This window comes from Perognathus longimembris, chromosome 1 (assembly GCF_023159225.1).
Source record: "Perognathus longimembris pacificus isolate PPM17 chromosome 1, ASM2315922v1, whole genome shotgun sequence".
Classification (NCBI taxonomy): domain Eukaryota; kingdom Metazoa; phylum Chordata; class Mammalia; order Rodentia; family Heteromyidae; genus Perognathus; species Perognathus longimembris.
This window is the reverse complement of record NC_063161.1, coordinates 13,777,338-13,804,972: the sequence shown is the minus strand read 5'-3', so window position 1 is coordinate 13,804,972 and position 27,635 is coordinate 13,777,338. Positions and strand designations below refer to the sequence as shown.

At 39.9% G+C, this 27,635-nt stretch overlaps 1 protein-coding gene across 1 annotated transcript in view; it reads right to left on the bottom strand.

Moving 5' to 3' along the window:
- C1H12orf42 (chromosome 1 C12orf42 homolog) overlaps positions 1-27,635 on the bottom strand; it is a 101,723-nt gene that overhangs the window by 45,467 nt on the left and 28,621 nt on the right. Inside the window, exon 2 of the mRNA XM_048357056.1 lies at positions 19,787-19,855. Within this exon, the coding sequence (XP_048213013.1) occupies positions 19,787-19,855 (69 nt within the window). The remainder of the gene's footprint in view (positions 1-19,786; positions 19,856-27,635) is intronic.

Sequence of the window (27,635 nt, the reverse complement as noted above, 5' to 3'; positions counted from 1 at the left end):
GACAAATGGCGCACCTCACGCCACAAGCCGCTCCAGCATCTGCTCATTACCCCCAGCACTCTCCTTTGTTGGGGAATAATGCCAAGTGGCCTCACGTGCTATCGGCCGCAGATCTCAAATATTTGAAAGAAATAAATTTCTCTGAATGAAAAGCACCTTTCTTTGTTATCCAACTCCCTTCTCCTTCCAAGTCATGTTGATTCTGGGGCTCTGCATACTCCCAGCACCTGTACTTTTCAATTGTTTGTTTGCCAAGCTCATTGTGGTTTTCTTGCTTGGTCCTAGAAACCATTCTAAGTACAGTAACCAATGAAATTGTATTTTCTTTCTCTTGGCATTATGGAAGGAGGGGCAGGGGAAAACGGCTTTGAGACACTCATAGCAACTGTAATTAGAGGACACGGAAGGACAGGATACGAAATGGGAGCTCCTAAACCTACCCTCATCCCCATGAGAATGGAACTGTACCTCCCTCACAGCCCATAAGCAGAAGGATGGGTTTCACCAACAGCAGAAAGGCTTCATTTTGTTTTGTTTTATTTGTTTTGGGAACACCATTATTTGCAAGCAGACAATCAAATTGTGATTGAGAATGGCCATGTACTATACATTTAACCCAAGGATCCAAATGTACAGGTTGAGCAAATTTATCATTTCTTCTACAGCCAGCTTTGTCTATTTCAGTTAATGCAAACATCATGATGGCTGCTCTTAATTTTTTCCCACTGAGCCATATTCAATACAGATTTATAGTAAAATAAACTGCCAAGCTTATTGTGATCTGATCTATGAAAATTCAAATGTAGTTCAGAGATACATGTTCTCTGTGTAAAGCTTTGGTTCTTTCCCCTGCCCTAAGTTTGATTCTACTTCCAAGGATGCCACAGCTCCTATTACTACCCCCACTAGAAAGAAGCGCTGTCACTTTTCATTTTTAATTCTACTTTCAGGAGCATTTGCCTCTCCATATTCCTTCAATTCTTGATTCATAGGACTGAGGTGAAACAAAGATATCTCATACGTGATGGGCTCCTCTCTGATCCCATCAGTACATGAGATCCTACTGAGTCTAAGCATTGCAGTTGTGAACTAGTGGAGCATCACAGGATTTTGTTGAGATCTCCAGAATGGCAGTTCTAAGACATTGCAGAGGTTAGGGCTACTGCAGCTACCTTACCACCATGAGGCATCTGTCTCCTGGCTTTGAATTTCTTTTCTGATAAGACAGCTTGAACTGAGTTCTCATGCTATTGTTGCTCAGTCTAGACATCTGTATTTCTGAGGGCTCAAAATGAAGGCTGTGTTCGTGGAAGCTGATTTCACTCCAGGTGAAGATGGCCCCCACTTTCCCACTTTGCCTTAGTCAGCTATCTGGGCTAGAACAAGAAATATAAGGGGGTCTGTTTCTCCCCAGTATGAAATTAATGAAAGTTTCTACATTACATCTGAAAGAAATGTTCTGTCTTGCCACTAGAGTAAGGAACATAAATCTCAATCTCTCTCTCTCTCTCTCTCTCTCTCTCTCTCTCTCTCTCTCTCTCTCTCTCTCTCTCTCTCTCTCTCTCTCTCTCTCTCTCTGGGAGCTTATACCATGGAGGTCTTCCTCAACAGATCTGTGTAACAGATGCTCAGAATTATATATAAATTGTGAAGCTGCTTTCAGTATCTGGTAACATTTTTTTAAATGACTGGAAGTATCAAAGTACTATGCAATGGAAATCCATCACATAATTTTGAACTTGAATTCTGATTCACACAAAACTGACTTGTATGAAGGGTTAAATATCTTTAGAAAAACTTCTATTTAATAAAAATCAGCTTTAGAGCCTATAATCCTAGCTACTCAGGAGACTTAGATCTGGAAGATCACAGTTCAAAGCCAGCCTGGGGGAGAAAAGTTCAAGAGATTCCATTTCCAAAATAAATAGCAAAAAGTCAAGCTGGAGGTGTGGTTCAAGTGGTAGAGAGTCAGTTAAGCCAGAAGAGCAAGGGTGAGGCCCTAAGTTCAAAACTCAGTACTATCAGAAAAAAAAAAGCTCTAAATGTACTAAAATTTATCTTCCAAAATAATTCATCACAAACCTGTCTTAAGAGCCTATAAAATACTCATCACTTTTAGTAATAATCAACAGAAATAATTTTTCCCAGAAGTTAAAACTTTTAAAAACTGTTTACAGTCTTAAAAATATTATAAAATATACATGCTAAAGTTGTATTTCTAAAAACATTTATGACAAATTATAAAATGAAAAAAATGCAAAAAACAACTAGAGAAACACCTTATCATCAAGATATCACATTATTAAAGTACAGTATTATTTATTGAAGTATATAGAATTATGACACCAAAATATTATTTCAAGTTGTCAGTTCATATTGATACCTTTATGCTGCTATTGCCCCTATCACATTTTAAATTTTAAGCTATTTTTAAAGCAAACAACTTTACATTTCATTACCATTAAATGCTCACATTTTCATTTTACCTGAGGTTCCATTAATTGTGACCCAGCCCTGATAATATCTGTATAATTTTTCAGACTGTCTTTTTTATCATAAGATGAACTTTTGTTGTTTATTTTTTACAATCAGTTAGTTGCATAAGGGGGTTCAATTTTTTCCTGTTTATATGTAGAGCGTGAACATGAATCAGACCAACCTCCTCTATCACTCGCCCTCATCCTCCCTTCCTGCTTCTCAAACTAATCTCACGAAGCTTCATGCTTCCATTTTATGTACATAAAGTGTTTTGACTGCGTTCCATCTCCTTCATTATCTCTGATTTCTCTCCCTGATCCCACTAGTATTCCCTGACATATATCACCTCACTACATTTTTGTTAATTTCCAGTTGTTGTACTGAAGAACGATTCACCAAAATCATCTTTGCCCCAACTGCCCAGTGCAAGCCTTTTTAAAAATTTTACATGAATTATCTCTTTCATTTATGACCTTTAAGTAGTTGTGCAAAGGAGCTGCCATTCAACAAAGCAGTTTATGAATACAATGCATCTTGACCAATATCATCCCTTAATCATTCTTCCTTATCCCTCCCACCTTCCCTCAATTTTCTTAATTTTGTAGAGTATGCATTGAATTTTATGATGCATTTCCCTCCCCTTTCTCTAGCATTCATTTTTGTTAGAGTATGTTAGTTGTTCAAAGGTGGTTTGTCATAGAGTTCCACACATGTATACGGTGTAACTGAATCATATGGACACCCCTCATAGAGACAGACAGTGAGAGACAGACTTGCATTTTGCTCCTTTCCCCAGACCTCTCTCTGCTACTATTCAACAGCTTTCAACAGCTAAGTCTTAACTGCTCATTCAAATGGGCAAGGTTAAATGTCCTAAGCCTGAGAAGTCTGAATTCCTCACCGATGTCACTTGGAGATCTCTGTCCTGGACGATCACTTCTTACCATAGCTGAGATGACTTGAGCCATGCCTCCAACCCTGCTTTTAGCTGATGATTTTAGAGATGAAGCCCCCTAGCCTTTTCTGCCCAGATTTCCCTTGAACTACAATTCTCTGCATCTCTGTCTCCTGTGTAGCTAGGATTTCACACATGAGCCACTAATGCCTGGCTAGAATATAAGGTTTAAGAGTAATTCCTGTTGCTGTGAATGTTGAAGCAGGAATAAGTACAAAAAGTACCTTTTACAGATGTAGAAAGGGAGCAGGTGAGAAGAAAATATTAGTGAAAATAGAAAATAAAAACAAAAGAGTATCTTAGAGAACACATTAAACAGAAAATAAATTAAGTCAAGTGGTACACTGGGGCCCCTTAGATCCCTACCGTCCCCAGAGAAACAGAAGAGATCCATCTGTGTGATACAGGATTGCAAGTCTCCTTGCTATGTAGGGGCCTTAGCTGTAAGTTACAATTTCCACTTCATTATTAATTAGGCTTTCACACAGGGTCAGGCATCATTATCTATTGTTAGCTCTCTCAGAAAATGACAAAGCTACCTCTGGTCTCTCATGTCATCATTTGCCTTGCTCAGACACCAGCCTACAACTTTTTCTACACTGTACAAAGTCCACTATAGATATTTGAGAATAATTCACTGAATATGTTCATTGATGAAAGGTCACAGCTTCCCAGACATAGCTATGTACCCCAACGTGTCCAGAGGGGAGAAAAATGACAATAATTGGAAGAATATATAAAATAGTGCATCATCTTCTTGGCAGCTATTAAAAAAGGATATTACTAAACCTGAAGATGTTGTTCCTCCAAAAAGTATAAGTTCAAGTTCCCTCCAGGTTCTCCTTTGTAATGGGGGTTGGATCCAGACTGGGACAAAAAGGGTCATAATTAAATTATCAAATCATTTCTTACAAAACACTTTGCTCAGGTTGGCTATTTGGATGTGTAAACGTCAGAGCATAGCACTCTCTCCCATCCTAAGCTTCAGATTTCAGATTTCATTAGCCAATAAAACCAGGTTTATTTATAATAAAGTTAAGCCCTTCAAACCACTGACCATGGAAACCAGATTTTGAAATAATTCAGATTTGTGTTTCTGTTCTTTCTAATTAAGGGTAATATCGGGAAGCACAGACAGTGGGTAGCATTGTTCAAGCACCATGGATTTAAGCAAGAAAATCTGATTATCAGCTCATGTCAGAAGCCAAGCGATAATGCAGCTTAGCATTCGTTTGGGCTTTTTCTTTAGCCAAAAGATAATTACCGTTCGTGAGGTCTTACGTAAGTGTATCTAATATCTAAGGCCCTAAAATTTATGAATAGCAAAACCACACAATAGAGAAGAAGAATTACTGTATTTATTATTTCTATGGCTTGTTCCACCATGATAATTTTATTATCTAGCAAAGTCAAGCCTCTAAAAAAAAAAAAAGTACAATTTCTTATTTAAGGACAAGATGTTAAATGTGCTGGGAAGGTTTTCTGTCCAATGTTCCCTGCCAAAACTTATTTCTAATAAATATGAAGTTGATGAGCCAGAATTTCAATAGGAAATTTACCAGAAGGGGGCTTGGAGCTACCCAACAAGGTTATTAGTAGATATACAGCTTCTGCGGTGAGCTGTGGTTCTTTCATATACTGTCATTTCTCAGTCTTACAAATTTAACACTTCCTACCAAATGACAATTTTAAAAAAGCCCCTCTTGGCAAAAAGCAGAATGTCAGGCAGTGAATATTGCTGGATACAAGGTGTGTAAATGAGTCTCACAAAGAATAAATGCTGGAGACCCAAAATTGAAAATTTACTTGATCATGGAACTAGAAGTCTAATATGAGAAAACAGGCCTATTCACCTGGATAAATAAAATCAAGTTGTGAAAGTTTCAAGGTAAATATGCTGGCATTGTACAAATCATAAAGGAAGTATTGCTTCTATCTTTAAGCAACTACATTTGGAAAAGAAGAATAATACAACTGTCCTTAACAGTGAAGTTTCACTTCTTTAGTAATGAACATCCTTCTCCCAAACATTGTGCAACATTTGTATTGTGTACTCACTGTAGATGAGGAGACTAAGACACAGAGAAGATAAATAGCTTCCCACCACCTCAATTTTTAGAGGATATTTTACTTTATTCCTCATAATTAGAGCTGGTCTTTGTTTTGTTTTGGTTTTTGTGCCTGAGCTTCTCTTGCTCAAGTCTAGTGTTCTACCATGTGAGCCAAAGCACCACTTCTGGCTTTTTCTGAGTAGTTTATTGGAGATGAGCATCTCACAGCCTTTCCTGCTTGGGGTTGGCTTTGAACTCCAATCCTTAGATCTCAGCCTTCACGATTACTAGGATTACAGATGTAAGCCACCAGTGCCCGGCCACAGCTTGATTTTAAGTTCACTATAATTATGTGAGATTGGAACTGGTACAGAAGTTATGGCTAACAGCACTCAACTAAACTGACAACCATTAAACATGAGAGAGAGCCACAGGGAGAAACTACCTGAATTTTTGAAGGGGGAGCTGGAGTTCCACTTTGCTCATGGTTCGATATTGCACAGAATCATTCAGTAGCCAGCAGGTTGAGACTTTTTTCACACTTTCTGTAAAGCTTACTCTCTGTTTTTAAAACTGGACATTTAGTGAGTATAGATCCAAACTAAGATTTTTCTGATTAAAATAAAGTGAGCATTACCATGATACCAAAGCCAGACAACCCAATATCCCTAAAGAATCTGATATAAAAGTCCTTAACAATATATTAGCAAACCAAACTCAATAGCACATTAAGAGAATAATATACTGTGACCAAATGGTATACCTTCCTAGAATGAAAAGATGATTCAGCCTATGAAAATCAGTTACTACTATACCACATTAACAGACTGAAGACCATAATCTACATGATTTCAATTTTGTTCATGGAACAACATTCAATGAACTTTCATGACAAAACAATCTATGAATAAAGAGGGCAATATATCAAAGTCCCACAGCTAACCTTGTACTCAATGATGAAAGACTGAAATCTTTCCTTCCAAAATCAACAAGGCAAGGATACCCACTCTCGCCATATCTATTCAACATAATATTGGAGGCCCAAAGGTAATTAGGTAAAGGGAAAAAAGAAAAGGCATCCTGTGATTCCAGCTACATGGGAGGCCATGTGATCTGAGGCTGGCCCCAGGAAGTAAACATAGACCCTAGCTGAAAAAATAAAATAAAGCAAACAGGACTAGGGTTGTGGTTCAGGTAGTAAGAGTACCTGCCTAGTAATTGCAAAGCTCTGAGTTCAAACACCAAGGAAAGGAAGAAATGAAGAAAAGAAAGAGGGAGGGAGGAAGAAAGAGACAGAGAGAGGAAAAAGTAAAAATAAGAGGAAAATAATACTATTGAATTATATATGTTAACATGGTTAAGATGATAAATCTTATATTGTGTGTCTTTTAGCACAATGAAAAATTTTAAAGTACAGTTAATACTAACAGTAATGTGAGCTATCCAAAATGAATGGTGTGGCTTTGGGTAGGACAGAAAAGTAGATGAGGGACTGGTACAGAACTCGGATGATGGGAGAAACAGAATACCAGGACCAATGTTTGGTCCTGGAAGGCTCCAGATATTCCCAAAAGGAAGCCTTAGTCCTTCTAGCCACCTTCACACCAAACTTACTTTCTCTCCTTTGTTTACTCTCTGATCGATTCCCCATGACTTAACATTTCTCTTGCATTTCTCATAGTTTTACCTTTCTGCTTTTACAATTGCAGGGATTTTCTGCAACATTTTCTTAACATTTGTCTACTAAAGTTTTTACTTTCAACAATCATATATTTTTGATTCTCTTTTCTGTTTGCTGATTGCTTTCTTTTTAAAGGACACAGCTGTTCTTAGATTTTGGATTTTTCTCAGAATTCACCCCTTTCCAGGATACTAATTAAGTACGTTTTTAGAGTGGAAATTTTCTTCTGGTTTCTGAATGATGTCAGTGTTCTCTGACTGCTATTTTTTCTCTTGGTTCTTCTCGATCCTTCTCTTTTTATGTAATTGGTTTGTCTTAAATTCTGGAAGTCTTGGATATTTTGAACAAAAGCTATGTTGATGAGTTTGTTCTCTCTTTCCATAGATATGATTCCCTTGTTGTAGACTTCAGTGTGTCTCCCAATGCCAGTGAGCTTGAGCGAAGAGTCAGGGCTGGGTGTAGAGACTGGTCAGGATTCTGAAATGATCATTTCATGGGTCTGAAATCACAGATTTTCATTCTAAAGCACCAATTTCCATGTCAAGAAGCCTAGGTTAGCTCCTGAAAGCTCACTCAGTTTATTTGGTAAAAAAGAAAAATACTCTCCACTTTTATCCTGGACCACAATTCTGCCTACAAGTTACCCCTGCCTTCTCATCAAACATACAAGGTACAGTGACTGGCCTGACTGAGATGTTTGAGAGGAAGAAGAAAGTAGTTCTCCTTCAGAACTCTCTCCTCCTTTGTCTTCAGAAACAACAGACAAACCACCTCATTTGCCTTTAATCCCAAGGTAAATTTACCAGGAAAAGAGCCTGCCCTCCATCACTGTCTCCAAGGAGCTCCAAGACTTCCAATTATTGCTCTGGTTCTCCACGGAAGTCTTCCATTCTGGAGGTCAGGATAGAAAGCCTATCTTGATATTTCCTACTTGATACAGCCTACTTGATACTTCCATCTCTAACAGCCAGCGTGCTCTCTCTCTCTCTTTCTTCCTCTCATTTGAAATTTAGCAAAGAAAAAAAATTGTCACACTTGGACAGCTTAGGTGCAAATAGGAACATTTTCCAGTGTTTTTTGGTTCGACTTGGCTGTTTGGTTGGGTATATTGCTATTACTCTTATTATTATTATTGCTTGTTCTATCTGGTATGTAACCAATTCCTTGCCTATGGGGAGGAAATTCCCCATTAGAGGCAGCATCCAGGGAAAGCAAAAAAGCAGACCCTCGGGCTGGGGATATGGCCTAGTGGCAAGAGTGCCTGCCTCATATACATGAGGCCCTGGGTTCGATTCCCCAGCACCATATATACAGAAAATGGCCAGAGGTGGCGCTGTGGCTCAAGTGGCAGAGTGCTAGCCTTGAGCAAAAAGAAGCCAGGGACAATGCTCAGGCCCTGAGTCCAAGCCCCAGGACTGGCCAAATAAAAAGCAGACTCTCCATTGTCTCCCCAGCCCTGGGCATTAGGCAACTGTCAGCCTTCTCACCTATGGCACTGCCAGGGAGGCTGCTCTCAAACTAGGCCTGCAGACCTGCAGATGCATTTGGATCTGATCTCCCCTGCAATGGGAAAATCAGGAGGTTCTTAGAGCTATTGGGAGATTGTGCGCTAGACCTTCCCTTTGGTCTGTTTCACTTCCAAGACACCCGGCGCTATCATTTCAACTTCAGTTGAATACTGGAAGTGGATCACTCCAAAAAGAGTGTGTTTTATATTTGTTTGTATGCCCCCCTACCCCCACAGCCCTTGGGCATAGCTCTTCTATTTAAGAGAAATATCGCCATCCTACTTACAAGACAATACAAATTATATCACTAAAATGCTTTTATTTCGTCATTTAAAAGTAATCATGCTCACCCTGCAAAAAAAAAATCTTAAAATAGTATAGAGGAGTATGCAGTTGTCTCTGCTCTCAAGAGCTAAAGATGAACAGCACCTCGAGTGCTCTGCAGAAGGTTGCAGTGTATGTGCCGCTGTAAGGCACTCGCTTACACAATGAGATGGCAGTGTAGCCCCTTGAAGCTGTTTCTGCATGGTCTGCATCGTTGTGGATGTGCAAAAGGAATTAAGCCTTATTTCCCTCCTCTCCCCACCCCAAAAAAGTCAGACAGTAATTGAAGTCTTTACCAAAGTCATCCAAAAATAAAAGACTGTTATTGCCTCCCATGCCACACGGCATGGCTTCAAGATATGCCCTCCCCTTTGCACCTTTCTCCTGAAAGTCTCCTGCTTCTCTTTCCTCTTCTCCTCTTGCTTCCCCTCCCCTTCCCTCTTTCTCCTCTCCCCTGCCCCCTCCACCCCTCTCCTCCCTACTTCTCCCTGTTTTTCTCTCTTCCTTTCCTTCTCTTCTTTTTCTTCTCTTCTCTCTGCACTTCTGTAGCCTCTGTTTTCTCATCTGAAAACCTGGAGACAGAGAGTTACAACTTTCCTAAGTACTGATCATTCCAGATGGAAAAAAATACATACCTCTCAAAGCCCCAGGCCTCCACTGTATATCTGATCTGCTTATGTTTGACATGGAATTGCATATTGCTTCTGCAAAAGCTCAGGGATGGTTTGAAACCCCCTGCATAGGTAAGATGTTATGGATATATCTGTTTTTCTTTTCCTTCTAAAATATATCATGTATAGTCTGGTAAGTGAAGAAACAGTGCTGGAGGAAAAGAGCCCATTTGAAAATCTGAGCCCTAAAAATTAACCAGTCACTTCATGTTTTTAGCAAACATGCTTACCATTGTGTGGGGCTTCATTGTCCCCCCTGCTGAATAGAGCCTTTAAAAATGTATATGCCTGGGACTGAATACCGTGTCAAATCTATTGGCACTGCATGTTTAAACACCTGCATCTCATCACCAACCCTTCATAATATTGTTAAACAATAATTATACTTTGGATGAGTAATGAACCCAAATAGATTCTTGCTTCTCATATACTCATTCTTGTGTTATAAGTAACCCATTACTAGCATATAAAAGCTACTCAGGTAAAACATGATTTATACACACATCCACATAGTACTCAGTAAAGTGTATGAATGATTATAATAAATTACCATGATGTCATCCCTTCATCCGAGAATTCTTACCTGCCTTTTACGAGAATAAGCCGTCTTTGTTGATCACAGTTCCGAATTTCACTTGCCTAATCAGATTCAGATCTTTTTTAAAATGCTGCTTTGAAATTTGACTGTGTGGAGCTTACTTGTTTCTATTTTCATGTTTGAAATCTTTAAAAAATGAAAACTTATGATCAACTTGCCTAGGAAGCTACTCACACATCTTATGTAAGGCCCACCAACAGCTGCTGATGGATTTAGAGAGAAACAATTCAGAAGAAATAGCTCACTTTCTTCCCAAACAAAGAGAAAACAAGGCCTGACTATCACTATAGTAAAAATAAAAAACAAAACAAAAATAAAAAAGATCAGTTCCCCGACACAAAGAAGCCTATTGGCTGAAAGATGTACAATGCCAGCAATACTGGCAGGCACGGAGTGCTGGGAGTTTTACATGGCGCTCACTTGGGGACCACAGCCACCTTCTGAATTGGATGCTATGATGACCCATTTTACTGATGAGAAAGCTGCAAAATGAAAATAGTAATCCTCTACAGTCACAGAGGGGGAGACAGCGGCCCAATCAGGACTCAAACGCAGGCTTTTGGTCTCAGGCTACCCACAAAATCTCAGCCAAGAGATTCAGTTTCAACTCAATAGTAGAAAAGCCACCTCTCTGTCTCCCTCTCTCCTTTCTCCCACTCCTCCCTCCCTCCTTCCTTTCTCTCTCTCTCTCTCTTCTTCCTCTCTCCTCACCCCCTCTCTCTCTTTCTCCTGTCCCTCACCCACCCTTAAACCTGCAAGGTTTCCACATTCTCATTTGTAACACAGTCACCTTACAGAGAATGATGGATACACAAATATTTGTTTTCATTTTCTCTCAATTTGAGGTGCCTGGAGTGTTGTTGTTTTTTACAATATTTCTGAACAAAAGGTCATGTCAAATGGAGTCCTTTTGACTCTATTGTTCTTGCTTCATATAGAAAAGTGTCTCCCACACAGGATTTGAGATGATTGTTACTATATTATCTATGGTACATAGGACTGTCAGAGATTATTTAAAACCTACTTGTGATTTTCTGGCCTTGGTCAAAGCCTGCAGCAACCAGCTCCCACCCTCTACTTCCTCCACCTCCTTCTCTTAGCCACCATGGGACAGAATCAAGGAAGCCGCTGGTGGGTGGTCTTGGCTAGGTGCCAAGAGGATTCTGGAAAGAAATGGGAAGGGGGTAGGCCCTGCACAGGCTCAGGTAGGGGTTGGTTTGCCAACCCTGGCTGCTTCAACTTCTAAGGGTGAAAGGAACCCCTGATCAGGGGGACATGGGTGATAGTTTGCTTAATAGCTCAGTCTGCACATTTGACTGGTGCCAGTGGGATTATCTCATTTGCCCTACACCCCTCTTGCTAAAGCAGGATAAGGGGGCTCCTGAGGGGGACTCGTGGAGAAGGGAACTGAGTCCAGAGAGGACTGAGCATTTGCTCCCATCTCCAGCTGTGCGGACAAGTAGCAGGTTGGCATTGCAGATGGGAAAGGTAGAGAAACAAGGCTAGGGAGAATGCTGCAGGTCTGTTTCTGTTCTGTTTGCTGGAAGAGGAGGAGATTTGGCTACATGCAAACTACCAGTTAGGTTTCCTTCTCCATCCTGGGATGACTCTTTTCAGACTCCACCTTCTGAGAGAGGACATGGATCTTTCCCCTCTAAAAATCAAGTCCCCAGATAATTCTCTGTTCCACTTTTGGGAGAAACACAAAGCTGGATGCATGCGACTTCCACTTGCTGCAAATTCCTGCCAATACGTACATACAGGGGTGTGCATGCGAACATGTGTGTGTGTGTCTGTCTGTCTGTCTGTCTGTCTGTATTAGGACTTGCACTTGGGGCCTGGGAATTGTTCTTTAATTTTTCTGCTTAAGAATGGCAATCTGCCACTTGAACCACCGACTCACTTTCAGATTTTTGGAGATAAGAGTCTCATGGGTTTTCCTGCTCAGGATGGCTTTGAACTGTGATCCACAGATCTCAGCTTTTTGGGTAAAATGGTGTCTCTTTTGGGTTTTGATTTATATTTGTATGTCTTCTCTGAACAAATGCCTGGTCCAGTCCTTTGTTTGGTTTTTTTCATTAGGTTGTTTTTGGTAATTAATGAGCTACAAAGTTGTAGCTCTTTTATATTTTTCATACTAACTCTTTATATAAATAATTGTAAATACTTTCTCCCTCTGTGAGCTACGTTTTCATGATCACAATATTTCCACAGAATGTTTTAACGTTAATGAAGTCCAATTTTTCTTTTTTCTTGTTTTGTTGCTTGTGTTTTGATGTAAAATTTAAAACACTATTGACAAATATAATATGGAGGTTTTTCCCTGTTTCATTTTAAAAGTTTTATAGTTTAGGATCTTATACGTAAGTTTTCTATCAAGTTTGAGCTAATTTTTGTATATGATACATGGTAAGGATCTAAGTTTTCCACATCACCTTGTTGAAAAGACAGACTTTTCCTCCATTGAATGAACTTGACACTGTTTCTGGAGCCAAGTTGACCATGTGTGAGAGTTTGTTTCTAGGCCGTATGTTGTTACATAGATCTACATGACTATTTGTACAACAGTGCCACACTCTTTTGATTATTGTAGCTTTGTACTAAAATTTTAAATCAGTAAAAGTTCCACAAAATCATTTGAGCTCTCCATATTTGTTGTCCTTTTTCAAGGTTGTTTTGACTTCTAGAGATAGATCCCTTGTAATTCCATATGAATTTTAATATTCTGTGGAAAAGACTGTTGAGACTTTAATAGAGACTGCAGTGAATCAGATGTGAGATTTTCTGCCTGTGGACCATATTGCATCCACAAAATCATTTGGCACAGGCCAGAATAGATATGAAATGGTTCTCATGGGCTCCCCTCAGTTCTACCTGCCTGAATTAATAATTTTGCATGGCCTACAGTGATGTTATAAATATCCAAATGGCCCTTGGCAAAAAAAGAGACTCTTCATCCCCTGTTATAATATCGTATTAACAACATTGGGTCTTCTAATCCATTTATTTAGATCTTATTTCAGTATTGTTATACATTTTTAATGTATGAAATTTTTTCTTCCCTTGGTTAAATTTATTCCTTAACATCTTATCATTTTTGTGCTACTTAGAATAGGACTCAGATGAAATTGTTCTCTTCATTTCCATTTTAGAATGTTCATTGCTAGTTTATGGACACACAAGCGTATCTTGCAAGTTCACCGATTTTGTTTTCTGCCAGCTATGCAGTAGCAGAGTTGCATATCTGTATCCTTGTGGCAGGGCGGACAGCAATATAAACCGTGGCATCCTATTCTTGGTTGTAGAGATGAAGGCTGGTGGCAGAGATCAAAGGGATCAAAGATCAAGTGGCTGGTGGCAGAGATCAAAGAGATCAAATATCAAATGGCTACCACATTGCCAGCAGTGTGGTAACAGAGTTGCATGTCTATATCCTTTAAGGGAACAGCAGTGCAAACAATGGCATCCCATTCTTGGTGGTAGAGAAAAAAGCCTGTGATCTATATTATTTAGATTTCTATTGCGAGAATCCCACCTTTAGCTCTGGTTCTCTGGCTCTCCTGGTGAGACTATGAACTACCTCATTATATTTTACTCTGTCTTTTTTTTTTAATCAATCAACAAGCTTCTGTCACTTGTAAATAAGAATTCTATTGAATATGCTACCAACAATGCCCGGTGCCCTTATTATCTTACCCTCCTTATCACCATTTGCACTTATTGTGATTTGACTTCCCTGGTTATCATTCCACACTGGAATGAAAGCTCCATGAGGCCCGAGTTTTTTTATTTATTCACTGCTAAGGGTCACACCTCCACCCTAGGCAACTTGGGCAGTTGTTCAGCTCTCTGAAGTATTTTATTTTTTTGTCGGTCATGGGGCTTGAACCCTAGGCCTGGGCACTTCCCCTGGACTATTCAGCTCAAGGCTAGCACTCTACCACTTGAGCCATAACACCACTCTCTACAAAATGTCTGATATATGTTATACACAGCTAATACTTATCTCTTCAACTCTGAAAAGTCTGTTAAAACCCAAACCCTAGGGGCTGGGGATATAGCCTAGTGGCAAGAGTGCCTGCCTCGGATACACGAGGCCCTAGGTTCGATTCCCCAGCACCACATATACAGAAAACGGCCAGAAGCGGTGCTGTGGCTCAAGTGGCAGAGTGCTAGCCTTGAGCGGGAAGAAGCCAGGGACAGTGCTCAGGCCCTGAGTCCAAGGCCCAGGACTGGCCAAAAAAAAAACAAAAAACCCAAACCCTAGGCTGTTCTCTCCAGAACTCCATGCATATGATTTCACCTCTCACAAACAGCCCTTCTAGCTCTGTGCTCTATGCAGTGTTCCCAGGAGTTCCTAGCAGACCTACTGGCATTGCAGATACATCCCTTGCACTATTTCTGTAAGATGCTAACCTACCAGCTATTAGTAGTTTTGTCATCGCAAATGAAAATTTCTCCCTTTTTTTTTTATTTTTTTATTTTTTTTGGCCAGTCCTGGGGCTTGGACTCAGGGCCTGAGCACTGTCCCTGGCTTCTTTTTGCTCAAGGCTAGCACTCTGCCACTTGAGCCACAGCGCCACCTCTGGCCATTTTCTGTATATGTGGTGCTGGGGAATTGAACCCAGGGCCTCATGTATACGAGGCAAGCACTCTTGCCACTAGGCCATATCCCCAGCCCTCTCCCTTTTTCTTTGAAAGATCCATATTGGCTACTAGAAAAAATCTCAGCCTTTCCAAAATTTGTTAGAGATCATTCTTTAATATCCCAATAGAAGAGGCGTCCTTAGACCACCACATCACCTTGGCCACCGTAGGAATTAATCCCCAGCTGAAACCAGAGGAGACTAAGGATGAGCCCCACACCACATCACACAGACACAAAGACCCTCCGCTTGTCAGATTACTCCTACAAAAGATGCCATCTGGCTCATATTTGCCAATAGAAAAATGTTCCTTTCTGGAACACAAGTTGCCTGACTTGCTTGACACTTACCTAACCCCTTACATTCCTCAAAACACCTGTGGCATGGCCACCATCTTCTGGTTCACTCTCTTGTTGCTTGTTTTGTTTTTTTGCCAGTCCTGGGGCTTGAACTCAGGGCCTGAGCACTGTCCCTGGCTTCTTTTTCACTCAAGGCTAGCACTCTGCCACTTGAGCCACAGCACCACTTCTGGCCATTTTCTGTATATGTGGTGCTGGGGAATTGAACCCAGGGCTTCATGTATACGAGGCAAACACTCTTGCCACTAGGCCATATCCCCAGCCCGTGGTTCACTCTCTTAAATGTTCATTTTAACACCTGCTATGGAAATGATAGACTCCAACATCATTAAACTATTTATCACCAACTCCCCTGTGCCCTCGACATGCCAGCACAGGTTGTATACAAGCACACATTTCAAACTCCACGCTTGACACGGATCACTGGTTTGGATATATATTTGAAGTGCAGAATCAGTTGAGAGAATACTTTCTAGAAAGAACTTTTTCCATGAATACTATCAGTGCTCTCCCAACAATATCCTTGGGAAATACTCCATCAGAACAAAAGGAAAACACCAGTAGATACCTAGCTGGGAAACACAAAGGGAGTCCCCTCTTCACTGCCATGCCCAAGGAGGGGCCCAACAACTGAGGCTGATCCCAGAGTGAAGCCAAATAAATCTCATCCAGTGTGAGACCACATTCTGGGGAAAAAATAATAACCTGGGGAAGTTACATCTGCTAAAAAAAAAATTCAGAGCAAAGCAAATCCACGTTAGGAACAGTAGCTACACAGCAATAGAATAACAAGAGCAGAGGCTCATCAGAGCATCTCTGGAGCCTGCGAGATGCTTCACTCATCCGCTCATTTATTCAATTAGTACCAAGCAAACAGCATTCTGCTGAAGCTGATATAGTCAAAAGGAAGGCACCCTAGTCCCTGCCTTCATAGAGCTCATGTTCTGGCCTTTAGGACTCCAAATAAGTATTTGATGAAGAAAAATTATTGAAGAAAATGAATAAGCCAGCACTTCTCCTTTTTATCAAATATTCTATCTGCATTTGCTATAATACAAGGGAAAAGAATAATGATATGTAATAACAGGTCAAGAGGTTGACCACAAAGATTTGAAATTTAGTAAAAAGATTAGTGGAAATATGAGTTTGTAATCGCTATCAATATCAACGACCCATGGTATAATATTTCTTGACATGTTGCTTAAAAAAGTATAGAACCAGTAGTAGAGCAAGCATGTCTAGCATGTGTAAGAGCATGGGTTTGATCCCCAGCACCACAATCACATAAGTATGAAACTATCATGATGAGAAATGAAGGAGTATGTCTACTTCTACTTTCCTTTATTTTTTTAATTCAGTGGGCTGTGCACTTTGTGACATAATCACCACTTATAAATAAATTATAGTGTAGCTTGTAATATTCTAACGAGTAGAGTTGTGTGCCTGTGTGTATATACAAATAAAACATAAGCAGATTGAACATATTTTAAAAATTATATTTTATCATCTTTAAGCAGTTGTACAAAGGAGTTGCTATTCAGCAAGTCAGTTTATAAGTACAATGCATCTTGATCCATGTCACCCCTTTCATCAACAGCCATTCATTTTTTTCTCAATGCTAGGAGTTTACAACGAAAAGTTGGACACCATTGTTCAGACACAGACTAGTAGATAAGTTGTTTAGAGCCCCATCCCTGAATATCCCACCAGATATCAAGTTCTGATGCAAGTAGGGCTGAGACCTGAGCAAAATACCCAGCAAATGTTCTAGGTAGTTATGCTACAGGTAAACGGAACAGGAAGTGCAAAGGACCCAGGTAGAAAGGATGCTTGGAGGGCAGAAGATGGGATAGAAGGGAAAGGATAGAAAGGAGGTGGCCAGACCCAGATTGTATGAGCTCACAGGGGCATAATGAAGACTTTGAACTTGTGAGTGAATCAGAAGCCTGTTGAAGGTTTGTGAGCAAAAGTATGATAGGATCTGTTTATATTTTTGGAAACATTACTAAGCCCTTCAATCCAGCTTTGACCTGGAATATATTTTTACCACCATCTGTCTGTCTGGTGTGTCTAGGTCTCAGATGACTTCAAACTAGAAGGAAGAAGCAAAGGTATATAAACTTAGCCCCTAAATGATAACATCTATCAAAATAAACATGTTACAATAACATGATTGCTTTCATTCTACATTAAGTTACTGAGATTTATCTTTCATAGAGAATATGGAGCTTCAAACTTCACCCCTTTAAACTAGTTACAACAGTCCATTAGGTAAATATGCTCCAGTGTATTTTGCTATTTTCTGGTTGATGGACATGTATGTCTTTTTGATTTCCCATTACAAAATCGGGGCATCAGAAAACAGTCTTCATTTTTTTTTGGCCAGTCCTGGGGCTTGGACTCAGGGCCTGAGCACTGTCCCTGGCTTCTTCTTGCTCAAGGCTAGCACTCTGCCACTTGAGCCACAGCGCCCCTTCCGGCCATTTTCTGTATATGTGGTACTGGGGAATCGAACCTAGGGCCTCATGTATACGAGGCAAGCACTCTTGCCACTAGGCCATATCCCCAGCCCCCAGAAAACAGTCTTCTATGTGTCTTCTTAAAGTCTTTAAAACTGCTAACTTTCAGACCTTGGTGCAAATGACTGAGTCATGTGTTAGTTAGATCATGAAAATGCTCTTCAGAATGACCCTACCAGCAGGTTACATGTGTGCATTTCCTATTTCTCTACACCTTTCTCCACATTTGATATCAAGGCTTTTTCATTCATTTCATCCAGTGGATATAAAATGAGCTTTCTTTGTGGAATTTTTATTTTTTTTTTAATTTTGTATTATTTTAAGTCATTGTACAAAGGTCAGTGTCTGAGGATTCTGGTTAGATACCAGCCAGGCAGGAAAGTCTGTGAGACTCATCTCCAGCTAACCACCAAAAAGCCAGACATAGAGGCATGGCTCAAGTGGTTGAACATCAGTCTTGAGCACAAAAGACAAGTGAGAATACAAGGGTCTGAGTTCACGCCCCAGTATACTCTCCCAATCTCTCTCTCTTCCTCTCTCTCTCTTTCTCTCTCTCTCTCTCACACACACATACACACACACACACACACACACACAAACACACGCAAACCATATCATGACTTTTCATTTCCTTTAGCTAGACTATACATCTCAACTTCCCTATACTTGGATTTTTTGTTTAATATTAAAATATGAGTTTCAACTCCAAGAGGAGGACACAGGAGGATTCTACTGTTGATGTTATCTTTAAAGTTCTAGGTGAATTTCCTGTGGCGTACCCTACATGGTTACTGTATATGATTTGGGTACATTGGATATTGTATATATGCCTACCTGATCTAGGGAAGGGAAAGAAAAATGAGGGTGTAAGATATCACAAGAAATGTATTCACTGCCTTATTATGTAACTGTACCCCCTTTACACAACACCTTGTCAATAAAATTTAATTTAAAAATAAAAATAAATAAAAATTTAAAAAATATGAGTTTCCACATCTTTCCATTTCTATTGGAATTCTATTTTCTGTCACTATATGCTGCCATTCATCAAGTTGTAACTTGGGGGTAGCTCCCTGGGAAAGGAAGCTTCTAGAACTACCTTGGATTCACTCCCACCTTATGATTTCATTGATAGCTCTGGGCATGGCACTCCTCCTTGGAAAACATTGGAATGCTCTTCATGGTAAAGGGGTAGGAAATGAAGGCAATTAGACTCCTTAGGATGTAAATTTCAGAGTTGGCTGAAAGCTTCTTTTTTCCCCAATCCTGCTTCTGTAAACAAACGTCGGGTGGGACACAATCTCAGGGGCCACCCCAGCTCCATGACAACTGGACCAGCCCGCCAGCCATGGCGACCATCTCCATGTGCACCTCACAGTCATTTATAGAGCTGAGAATGCCCATCGAAGGGGACAAACAGTAACTCTGGCTCTCACCAAGAAAAGATCATTAGCAACCAAGGAATAGAAGGTACCACAGGGAAGAACAAGCCCAACTGGCCAGCCTTTTTCTTGAAGAAGCAGTTATTTGTGGTTATTGTCTCTGTGTGTTGCATCAAATACAGACACTACAAAGGTACCCAGAGCTCTGTTGTTTCTCTTCTTACTCATCAGATAAGAGTTACAGCTTTTCCTCAGTATATATCTCTATGTGTAAAGAATAAAGGAGCCCAGCACCACAGTAGCTTATACCTGTCCTCCTAGTTAATTAGGGCCACAAGACTTCATCTCCAAAATAACAGAGCTACAGATATAACTAAAGTGACAGAGTTAATAATAATAATGAAGTAATGTGTTTCGCAAATGGGAATTCAAAGTCCTTCTGTGAAATGGCTTTTAACATCCACCTTATTTTAGAGTTTCAAGAGTAAAGCTTTTACCAGTTATAATAAGGCCCTTCCAAAAAATAGGAAGAAGCTTCTGTATCAAGCAACTGAATCCCACACAATAACTGTATGGACTTGGTGATGCAGGATGAGTCTGCTGAGTTTACTCACAGTTGTATGAGGTATATTTCTCTCCCACAGGGTCGCACTGCTCACAATAGGAACATAGCAGAGGGGTTTCTAAAAGAAAAACAAGGCATTTTCATATTATTTCAGGGGATCTTGCAAAGATAGATGTCTATTCCTGATAGGAGTTCTTGGCTTCTCATTCACTGAGCAACTGGCAGGGTCCAAAGCACTGTCCTCCATGAGCCCTAAACACAGTCATTACTTGAAAGAATCCAGAGGAAAGAATCCATAAGGAAGGACTAAGACTCCTATACACCAATGTAAAACCTCAATACTAACATGCTGTTATGAACAAGAAAGACAAATTCTTTTAAGGATGTTTTGATGGAGCAGGATGAAATAGTATTAAACATACTTTCTCCTTTGCCATATAATTTTGATGTACCTCCTATAGCCTCTAGCCAAACCTGAGCAGAGCCCCATACAGACAAAGCCAACCACAGCCCAAAGAACTCTGAGTCCTTTGAGAAATGATTTGGGCTTGTTGAAAGTCACTGGTTTGGAACTCTGGGTAATGCAGAATTATCATGACAAAAGTTTGATTGAAACAAAAATGCACACATATAACACAGGATGCTCAGAGAGTGGGGGAAGGAAAAGGGCTCCCCCTGAGGGTCTCACCACAGACAGAACCTTGCCATTTTGCTTCAAATGTCAAACCTTAGTAAGATATTCACAGGATTTGTGTTCAGACTTCTTGTTTCCAACTTGATGCTTTTTATTTTGTGACCATCAGCAGGTCCTTGATTTTGGAATGCCTACCACTTCCTGAAATCATGCCTCAGCCTTTGATGAGCCTGAGATCAGTGCCACAAAAAGTAATGCTTCATCAGACTTCTAGCCAGGACACAAGCATGCAGCAGAACAACAGTGGCCTTTCCATGCATCCTCAAGAGGATCAGGAGCTGAAGTCAGATGGTCACAACACATCACATAGGCAGAGGCAAGATTTCCACAATGCTAAGTGTTAGGAAGGAGAAACACCTGTGAAGATGAAGCCAGGGGTGTAGATGACATAGATTTAGCTGATTTAGGAGATTTCCCAATGGAGGAGTCTCCAGTCCTCGTATTGATGAGGCCAGATGAGAGGATCATGATTTCAAAGTAAAGTCCTATCTCAAAAAGAAAAAGAAGGAAGATGATGAAGAAGGGAGATGAGGAGGGGAGAAGGAAGAAGAGGAGAAGAAAGAGAAGAACAGAAAAGGAGGAAGAGAAGGAGGGGAGGAGGCGAAGGAAAAGGAGGAACAGCAGCAGCAGTAGCCACCACTGCCAAAAAATTGGGCTTCTCTGAGATCTGAGACTAATACTGAAGGATGATAAACAACTGGAAGATGTTCAGGAAGCAGACAAGAATAAAATTACTGGAATCTTCAGTAAATAATGGGGAAGGTAGACTCCAGACCAGAACTGAGGTAAGGCGTGGGACTACACTGAAGTGTCCTCCTGGGAAATCCAACCCATGTCTCTTTTACATGGAATCCCTATATGAACTCTGCATAAGGCACGTGGTGGGCATCCAATCAATAGCTTAAAGAATACAGGTGAACTCTTCTCGGCCCAAAAGAAATTGCATGGTGTAATGCCGAAAGAAATCCTTACTCACCAACATTTGCATATGGCAGGTGGAGAGGCTGCTCCGGATCATGCAACCATGAGCAGCAAACCTATGCTTGATTTTTATCACCCTATGGTTCAGAGTCTTCTTAATTCCGCCAGCAGCCATTGAAATCCAATTGTCTGATTTAGCTGGGAAAGCAATGTGTCATGTACAGAAGGAGGAACCTCATCTCTAAAGATGCACCACCACATGGACAGTCAGGAGGTAGCTCCATTCACCTCCTAGTGGGACGCTTGCCCTCACTCCAGCTGTGAACTACCACACACCTGCTATCATCTCATTTGACAACCTCGGCCTGACGTGGTCAGCACCATGTACCTGATCTTGTCTCAAACTCACTGCATTAACATTTATTTCAGTGCAGATTTCTCAGTGCCACTGCTCGGAGCTATGCAGGCATGGGAGATACAACAAGACCACAATGGAAGAACAACGCTTCATGATACTTTTCACTGCACTAGCTGAAAATCTGTATGAAGCAGTCTGAGATTTCCACTATCCAAGCAAGAAAGCTTCACAGTAGCTACTCACCTAAACCATGTGCAAACTTGTCATAGCTAAAATATGGAACCAACTCAGATGCCCCTCAGTAGACGAATGGATCAGGAAAATGTGGTACATATACACAATGGAATTTTATGCCTCTATCAGAAAGAATGATATTGCCCCACTCGTAAGGAAATGGAAGAACTTAGAAAAAATTATACTAAGTGAAGTGAGCCAGACCCAAAGAAACATGGATACTATGGTCTCCCTCATAGGGAATAATTAGCACAGGTTTAGGCTAGTCACAGCAGAGGATCACAAGAGCCCAATAGCTATGCCCTTATGAACATGTAAGATGATGCTAAGTAAAATGAACTCCATGTTATGGAAACGAGTGTTATATCACTGTTGTAATTACGTTCAACATGCCATGTGAAACAGTAGCTTCGTTTGTTGATGATCCTCTTGTATCCCCTTTCTGTGGTTGTCCCAGCACTATCACTGTATCTCATCTGAGTACCCTTGATACTGTATATACTGGTATTAGAACTAGGGAAGTGAAAGGGAATATCAAAATCGAGAAACAAAGGATAAAAAGACAAATGACTCCAAAAGCAATACTTGCAAAACCATTTGGTGTAAAACAACTGAACAACTCATGGGGGGAGAGGCCAAGGAGGAGGGGGGAATGAGGGAGGAGGTAACAAATAGTACAAGAAATGTACCCATGGTCTAACATATGAAACTGTAAAAATAATTTTAAAAAACAAAACTATAAAAACTACATCATTCTCAATTATCCAACCCCCCCCTGGAAAAAAGAAGCCATGTACATTGTTTCATTTTTTATGTATATACAGCTTTATTGAGGCATAACTGATATACTTCTTTGGAAATAATTGCTTGTGCTGGGTGTACACAATTTGAGCCATTTTGAAATATTATAGAGTTATCTGATTTCTTAAGAAAGTTTCATCCTGAACTTTTAAATACAGGTAGAATTTCTCTTTTAAACAGAAAAGCAATTGTGATCAACAAACTCCACCCAACCCCACTCCCCCAAAAAAAGCTTGAAAAAAATAAACTAGCTGGAATATTCATTGTCAGTCATTAACCTGATTTTCTAATGAATATGGCATTAGGCATTCATTAAGAATCATTTGTGTTTATGTTGAGCAGTAGATGTGTAATGAAGGTTGGTAAATGAAAGCAAAATTAAACCAGGGAATTTTGGACACTTATAAAGCAATTAACTTGTTTAGCAGTAATTACACATTGAAAGCTAAATCAAGTGCATTTAGAAAGCCACAAGAGTTGCCACATACACCATAGGTATTGTGCTCTAAAATAATAATGATAATAATAATAATAATAATATTAATAGAAAACCATCTCTTAGTAAACGAAAGAAAAAGGCACAAGTATGACATAATGACAAGCAAAGCTCAGGTCTGATACAAAGAAATATGGTTACAGCCCATATGTTAGAGAAAAAGCAAGCTACCAAAAATCAGGACAGCTCCGCCAATTAAAAGTTTTGTAACACAATAATGTGTAAACAGGTGGTAAACGGTCTGCAGGCCCATGCACACATGCACAAGTCTTACTTACTGAGACACCCACCAGTTGCAGGAAGACTGAAAACTGAATCTGCTGTCAGGGACTCAAGATGCCTACCCTATCTCCTATCTGGCTTTTGCTGCTAAAAATCCTATCTCCCTATGGGCATCTGATCACAATCATTTATTGGGTTAAGCACATGGCTAAAAGGTCAATCCAATCATGAAACACATTCAGGACCTCTGTTTTGTTGTGCTTTGTTTTTTTCTTTTTAAAGGAGAAGAAATTAAGGCAAGAACTCAAAGAGAAATCTTGACTGGACTTCGAGAAAGCAAAGAAAGTAAACACAACAGAAATGTTACTCCCAAAACTACACAATCTGACTTGGGGGGCACGATTCAAAAGGCAGAGTATTTGCCTAGCAAGCAAGCACAAGGCCCTGAGTTCAAACCCTACTACTGCAAATAATAATAATTAAATTTTTTAAATAAACAGAAAAGGGGGAAGGAAGAAAGCAGAAGGATGTAAGGAAGCAAGGAGAGAAGGAGGGAGGGAGAGTAGAAGGGAAGAAAAGAAAATCTAATGACGCTTTCAGAGGAGGAATTAGTATCTTTAGAATTTTCAGACCTAGCAAGAAATGCCATAGGGGTGCTGTATAAGTATATGTGTTGTTGTGGTTTTGGTTTTTGGTTTGGGGTGGGGGGTGGATAGTTTCACTCTACTGATGAAAAATGATGATTAAGCTAGCTGGAGAAAAATCTTCAGACGAGCCTCAAGGACGTTTTCCAAACTGGGATCAATCTTGATCACCCCCCTCTTATAAAGATCTGAAGATTCATGAGCCCCATCCTATCAGACAAATACCTACACAAATAAGGGGTTGTCTGTGCTTGAGGGTTAGTAACCAAAAGAAAAGTTCCCAGGGGGATCTATAAAGGGCAGCTGGCTTTGTGGAAACATTTGCTAAGTGCTTGGGTGTCAACGATGCTAAAAGCAAATACTTGCTCTACCCCTGGATTGGAATGGAAAACAGAAACCAGGAGATAGCTTTTGAAATCCTCACTTAGGTCACTGAACTGCTACCAGACTTTAAAAACTGTGTTTGCTGTACATTTCTTTCGAAAGATGTAGTTTCTCCTTAAAAAGATAGATCATTTAATTCTAAGCAGAGGACCAAGATAATAAGGTCAAACACTCATTTATCACTTCTTTGAACCTTTTTAAAATACTTAGATAGTTTAGTTAGTTATAACTGAGTAGGGAGTATTTCCTTTTTCGTTTTCTTGGTAAGAAAATTATTTCCTCCTGGGAACCAGTGGTTCATGTCTATAATCCTGTCTGCTACCTGAGAACCTCAGTTCAAAGCCAGCCCAGACGAGCCTTGAGCACAAAAGCTTAAGGATAGTGCCCAGGCCCTGAGTACAAGCCCAAGGACTTGTATGCATGCCATGCACACATGCTTGCAGGTACACACACACACACACACACACACACACACACACACACACACGACATAGAAAGAAAAAAATTACTTCCTGCCTGATTCTGACCCAACTTTTCTCATCGATGCACCCTTGTGTCAGTTTCTTTTAAAACAGTCTCAATACCTTTGCCTCCATCCTCATAAGAAAATATATTTCTATACTAGGAAATTCAGGGGATTTGTTAATCTTGAAGGCAGATGCTACTAAGAGATGGTCCTTGTATTTCTATACAAAGCTCCTAGCCTCAATCTTTCCTTTTCTTAGCTAGTATTGTGTTTAAGTACACAGATAAGCAGTTCATCCCAATCCTGTTGTGATTTAAGATTTTAACAGCCTTGAGCAAACTTCTTCAAAGAATTATGGATCCTCTAGATAACTAAGATTTTACTCTGGATCACATGCTTACTTATTATCTTTTAAAAGGTCTAGATTTTAATATATCTATACAATATATACCATATAAAATATAAACTCACACTTATATATAAAATGTATCATGTGCATATTGTTTCATATTTATAATATGCTTAGAATTTATATATTACATATACATTATATATATATATATATACATATACAAACATTTATTTGACAATGCCAAAACTACCTCTATGGCCTCCTAAAACAGTTGGTTTGTTTTAAGTGCCTTCTCTTGGCCCGAAACTGCCTCATGACAGGACTTGGTTTGGCCTTTCAGTAGGGCAAAACCTTCCAAGCTCACAGGGTGGCCCTCGTCGTCCCCGATTCTACCTGCCCCGCACAGCTTGCAGCCCAAGGGTGACATGAAAACTCCATTCCAGGCTGGCAGCCAAGCAGAAGCACAGGCTGTGGGTGAAGCATGCACCACTTTTAGGAGTTTGCTGGTGAAAGGAGAGCCAGAGAGAGGACAGAAGCCAGACAGGGCAGTGGGGTCAAGTGTGGACTTCTGCTTCCCCTATATAATTAGAGAGATCTGGACAAGCTTAGAAACAGAAAAAGGGGATTGTGGAGGTGAGGAAGTGGGCTTCACACACACAATAGTCAACTTTAAATTCAAAAGCATCAGTTTCTAATTCTAATCCTCTCTTCAAGGAAAACAAAAATCATCTAGGATGAGACACTTCTTTGAATGTAAGATGTAAAGCTCCTTTCCCTCAAAATAAATATACAGACTCATAGTTCAAGAAAATAATGTAGTCTTTGGGACATGGTTATAAATTAATTTCTCAGTGGCTGATTTTTCATCCACCCATTTCAGAAGCCTAAGAATAGCAATGGATGTTTAAAGAACTTTATATAACTTTTTTTAACTAAATCCTAACTGGTAGATAAGTTTCTTATTCAACTGTGGATGTGCCTAGCAAATTCTAAAGAACCAAAACCTGTGTCTTCTTGGTCAACTCTGATTTAAACAGTTGTCTAGGGGGAAAAAATCACTAAAATACTCTTGATAGCAGCTCTTCCATCATTGCTAGAAAGCCCAGGAAGTGAATGAGTTCTATCATGTTTGGCCAAAGAGCAGAAAGTTCATTATAAAAAGAAAATGACCATAATTTTTAACTGCAGATAGAAAGCCAAACCTTAAAAATAATTACCATGAATATGGGGAGTTAGTGTTGTAGGCAATCACATATTTCATTTTCTAACACAGTTACTACTTTCAGAAGACTCATTTTTAGAAACCCACCAGTCCAATCAAAAGAAATCACAAATCCTTAACTAACATATGCTAACTTTTCTTTGCAGAACAAAAGAAGCATCTTTGTTTGTTCCTCACCAGCAAACATCCAGCCATGTAAAAGGAGTCCTTTCATTGGCAATGTTAGCAGGGAAATTCAATTGTATTTAATTAAGTTCTTCCCCCCTAAAACTGCACACAGAAGTCTTAAAGAGGTTATCAGGGGTCAGATGCCTGTCATGACTTTCTGACCCTCCCAAAATACAAAATAAAAGATGGCGGTATCCCTGCTGGTAAGACGGGCTTCCACATTTGTGTCTCTCCCTTTCTGCTTTAATTTAATAGCAATCAGCACAATATGGCTGTTTTTTATCTGAACAAAAGGCAGGCAGAAGTTAGATTTACAGCGCTGCAAGGGGGAAGAAGAAGACAAGAGAGGCTCACTATGGCTTTTAAGTTCAATAAGAACATCACTTTGATACCCACTAAAAAAAAAAATCCTGAAAATCTGTTTAACATTCATTGTGGTCAAAACTGGGCAGATGTGTACTTCTGAAATCTCATATTGTAGAATTATCTTAAAGTGTCAACCTCCTATCGATCCTTTTTAAGAGGATAAAATGAATACAATTATTTTCCCTTCAAGAAAAGGAAGCACAAGAATTGGTTGGGCATTTAGCAGCTCCTTGGCTTTAAAATATTGAAGAGATTTCACATTTCAGAATGTTCCCAAGTCTGCCAATCACCTCAGCGAGAGCATACACTCCTATGACAAGAAGTTCTAAACATGTTTCGAGGGAACCCAGCCCAAAGTCGGTTAAGTTCGGTGTCATTTCAAGTCTTGAATGTCTAATTATCAGTAAATCCCAGACATGGAATTTACTTCCTGAGATACTTCATGTTTGGTAAACTATATTCTTAATGCAATGTAAAAAGAATCTTCAACTCTGGGATCTGGAAAATACATTAAAGTCATTTGGTCCCCTATCCCAGCTGATACTGGAATCCTCAGATCATGTCATCTAG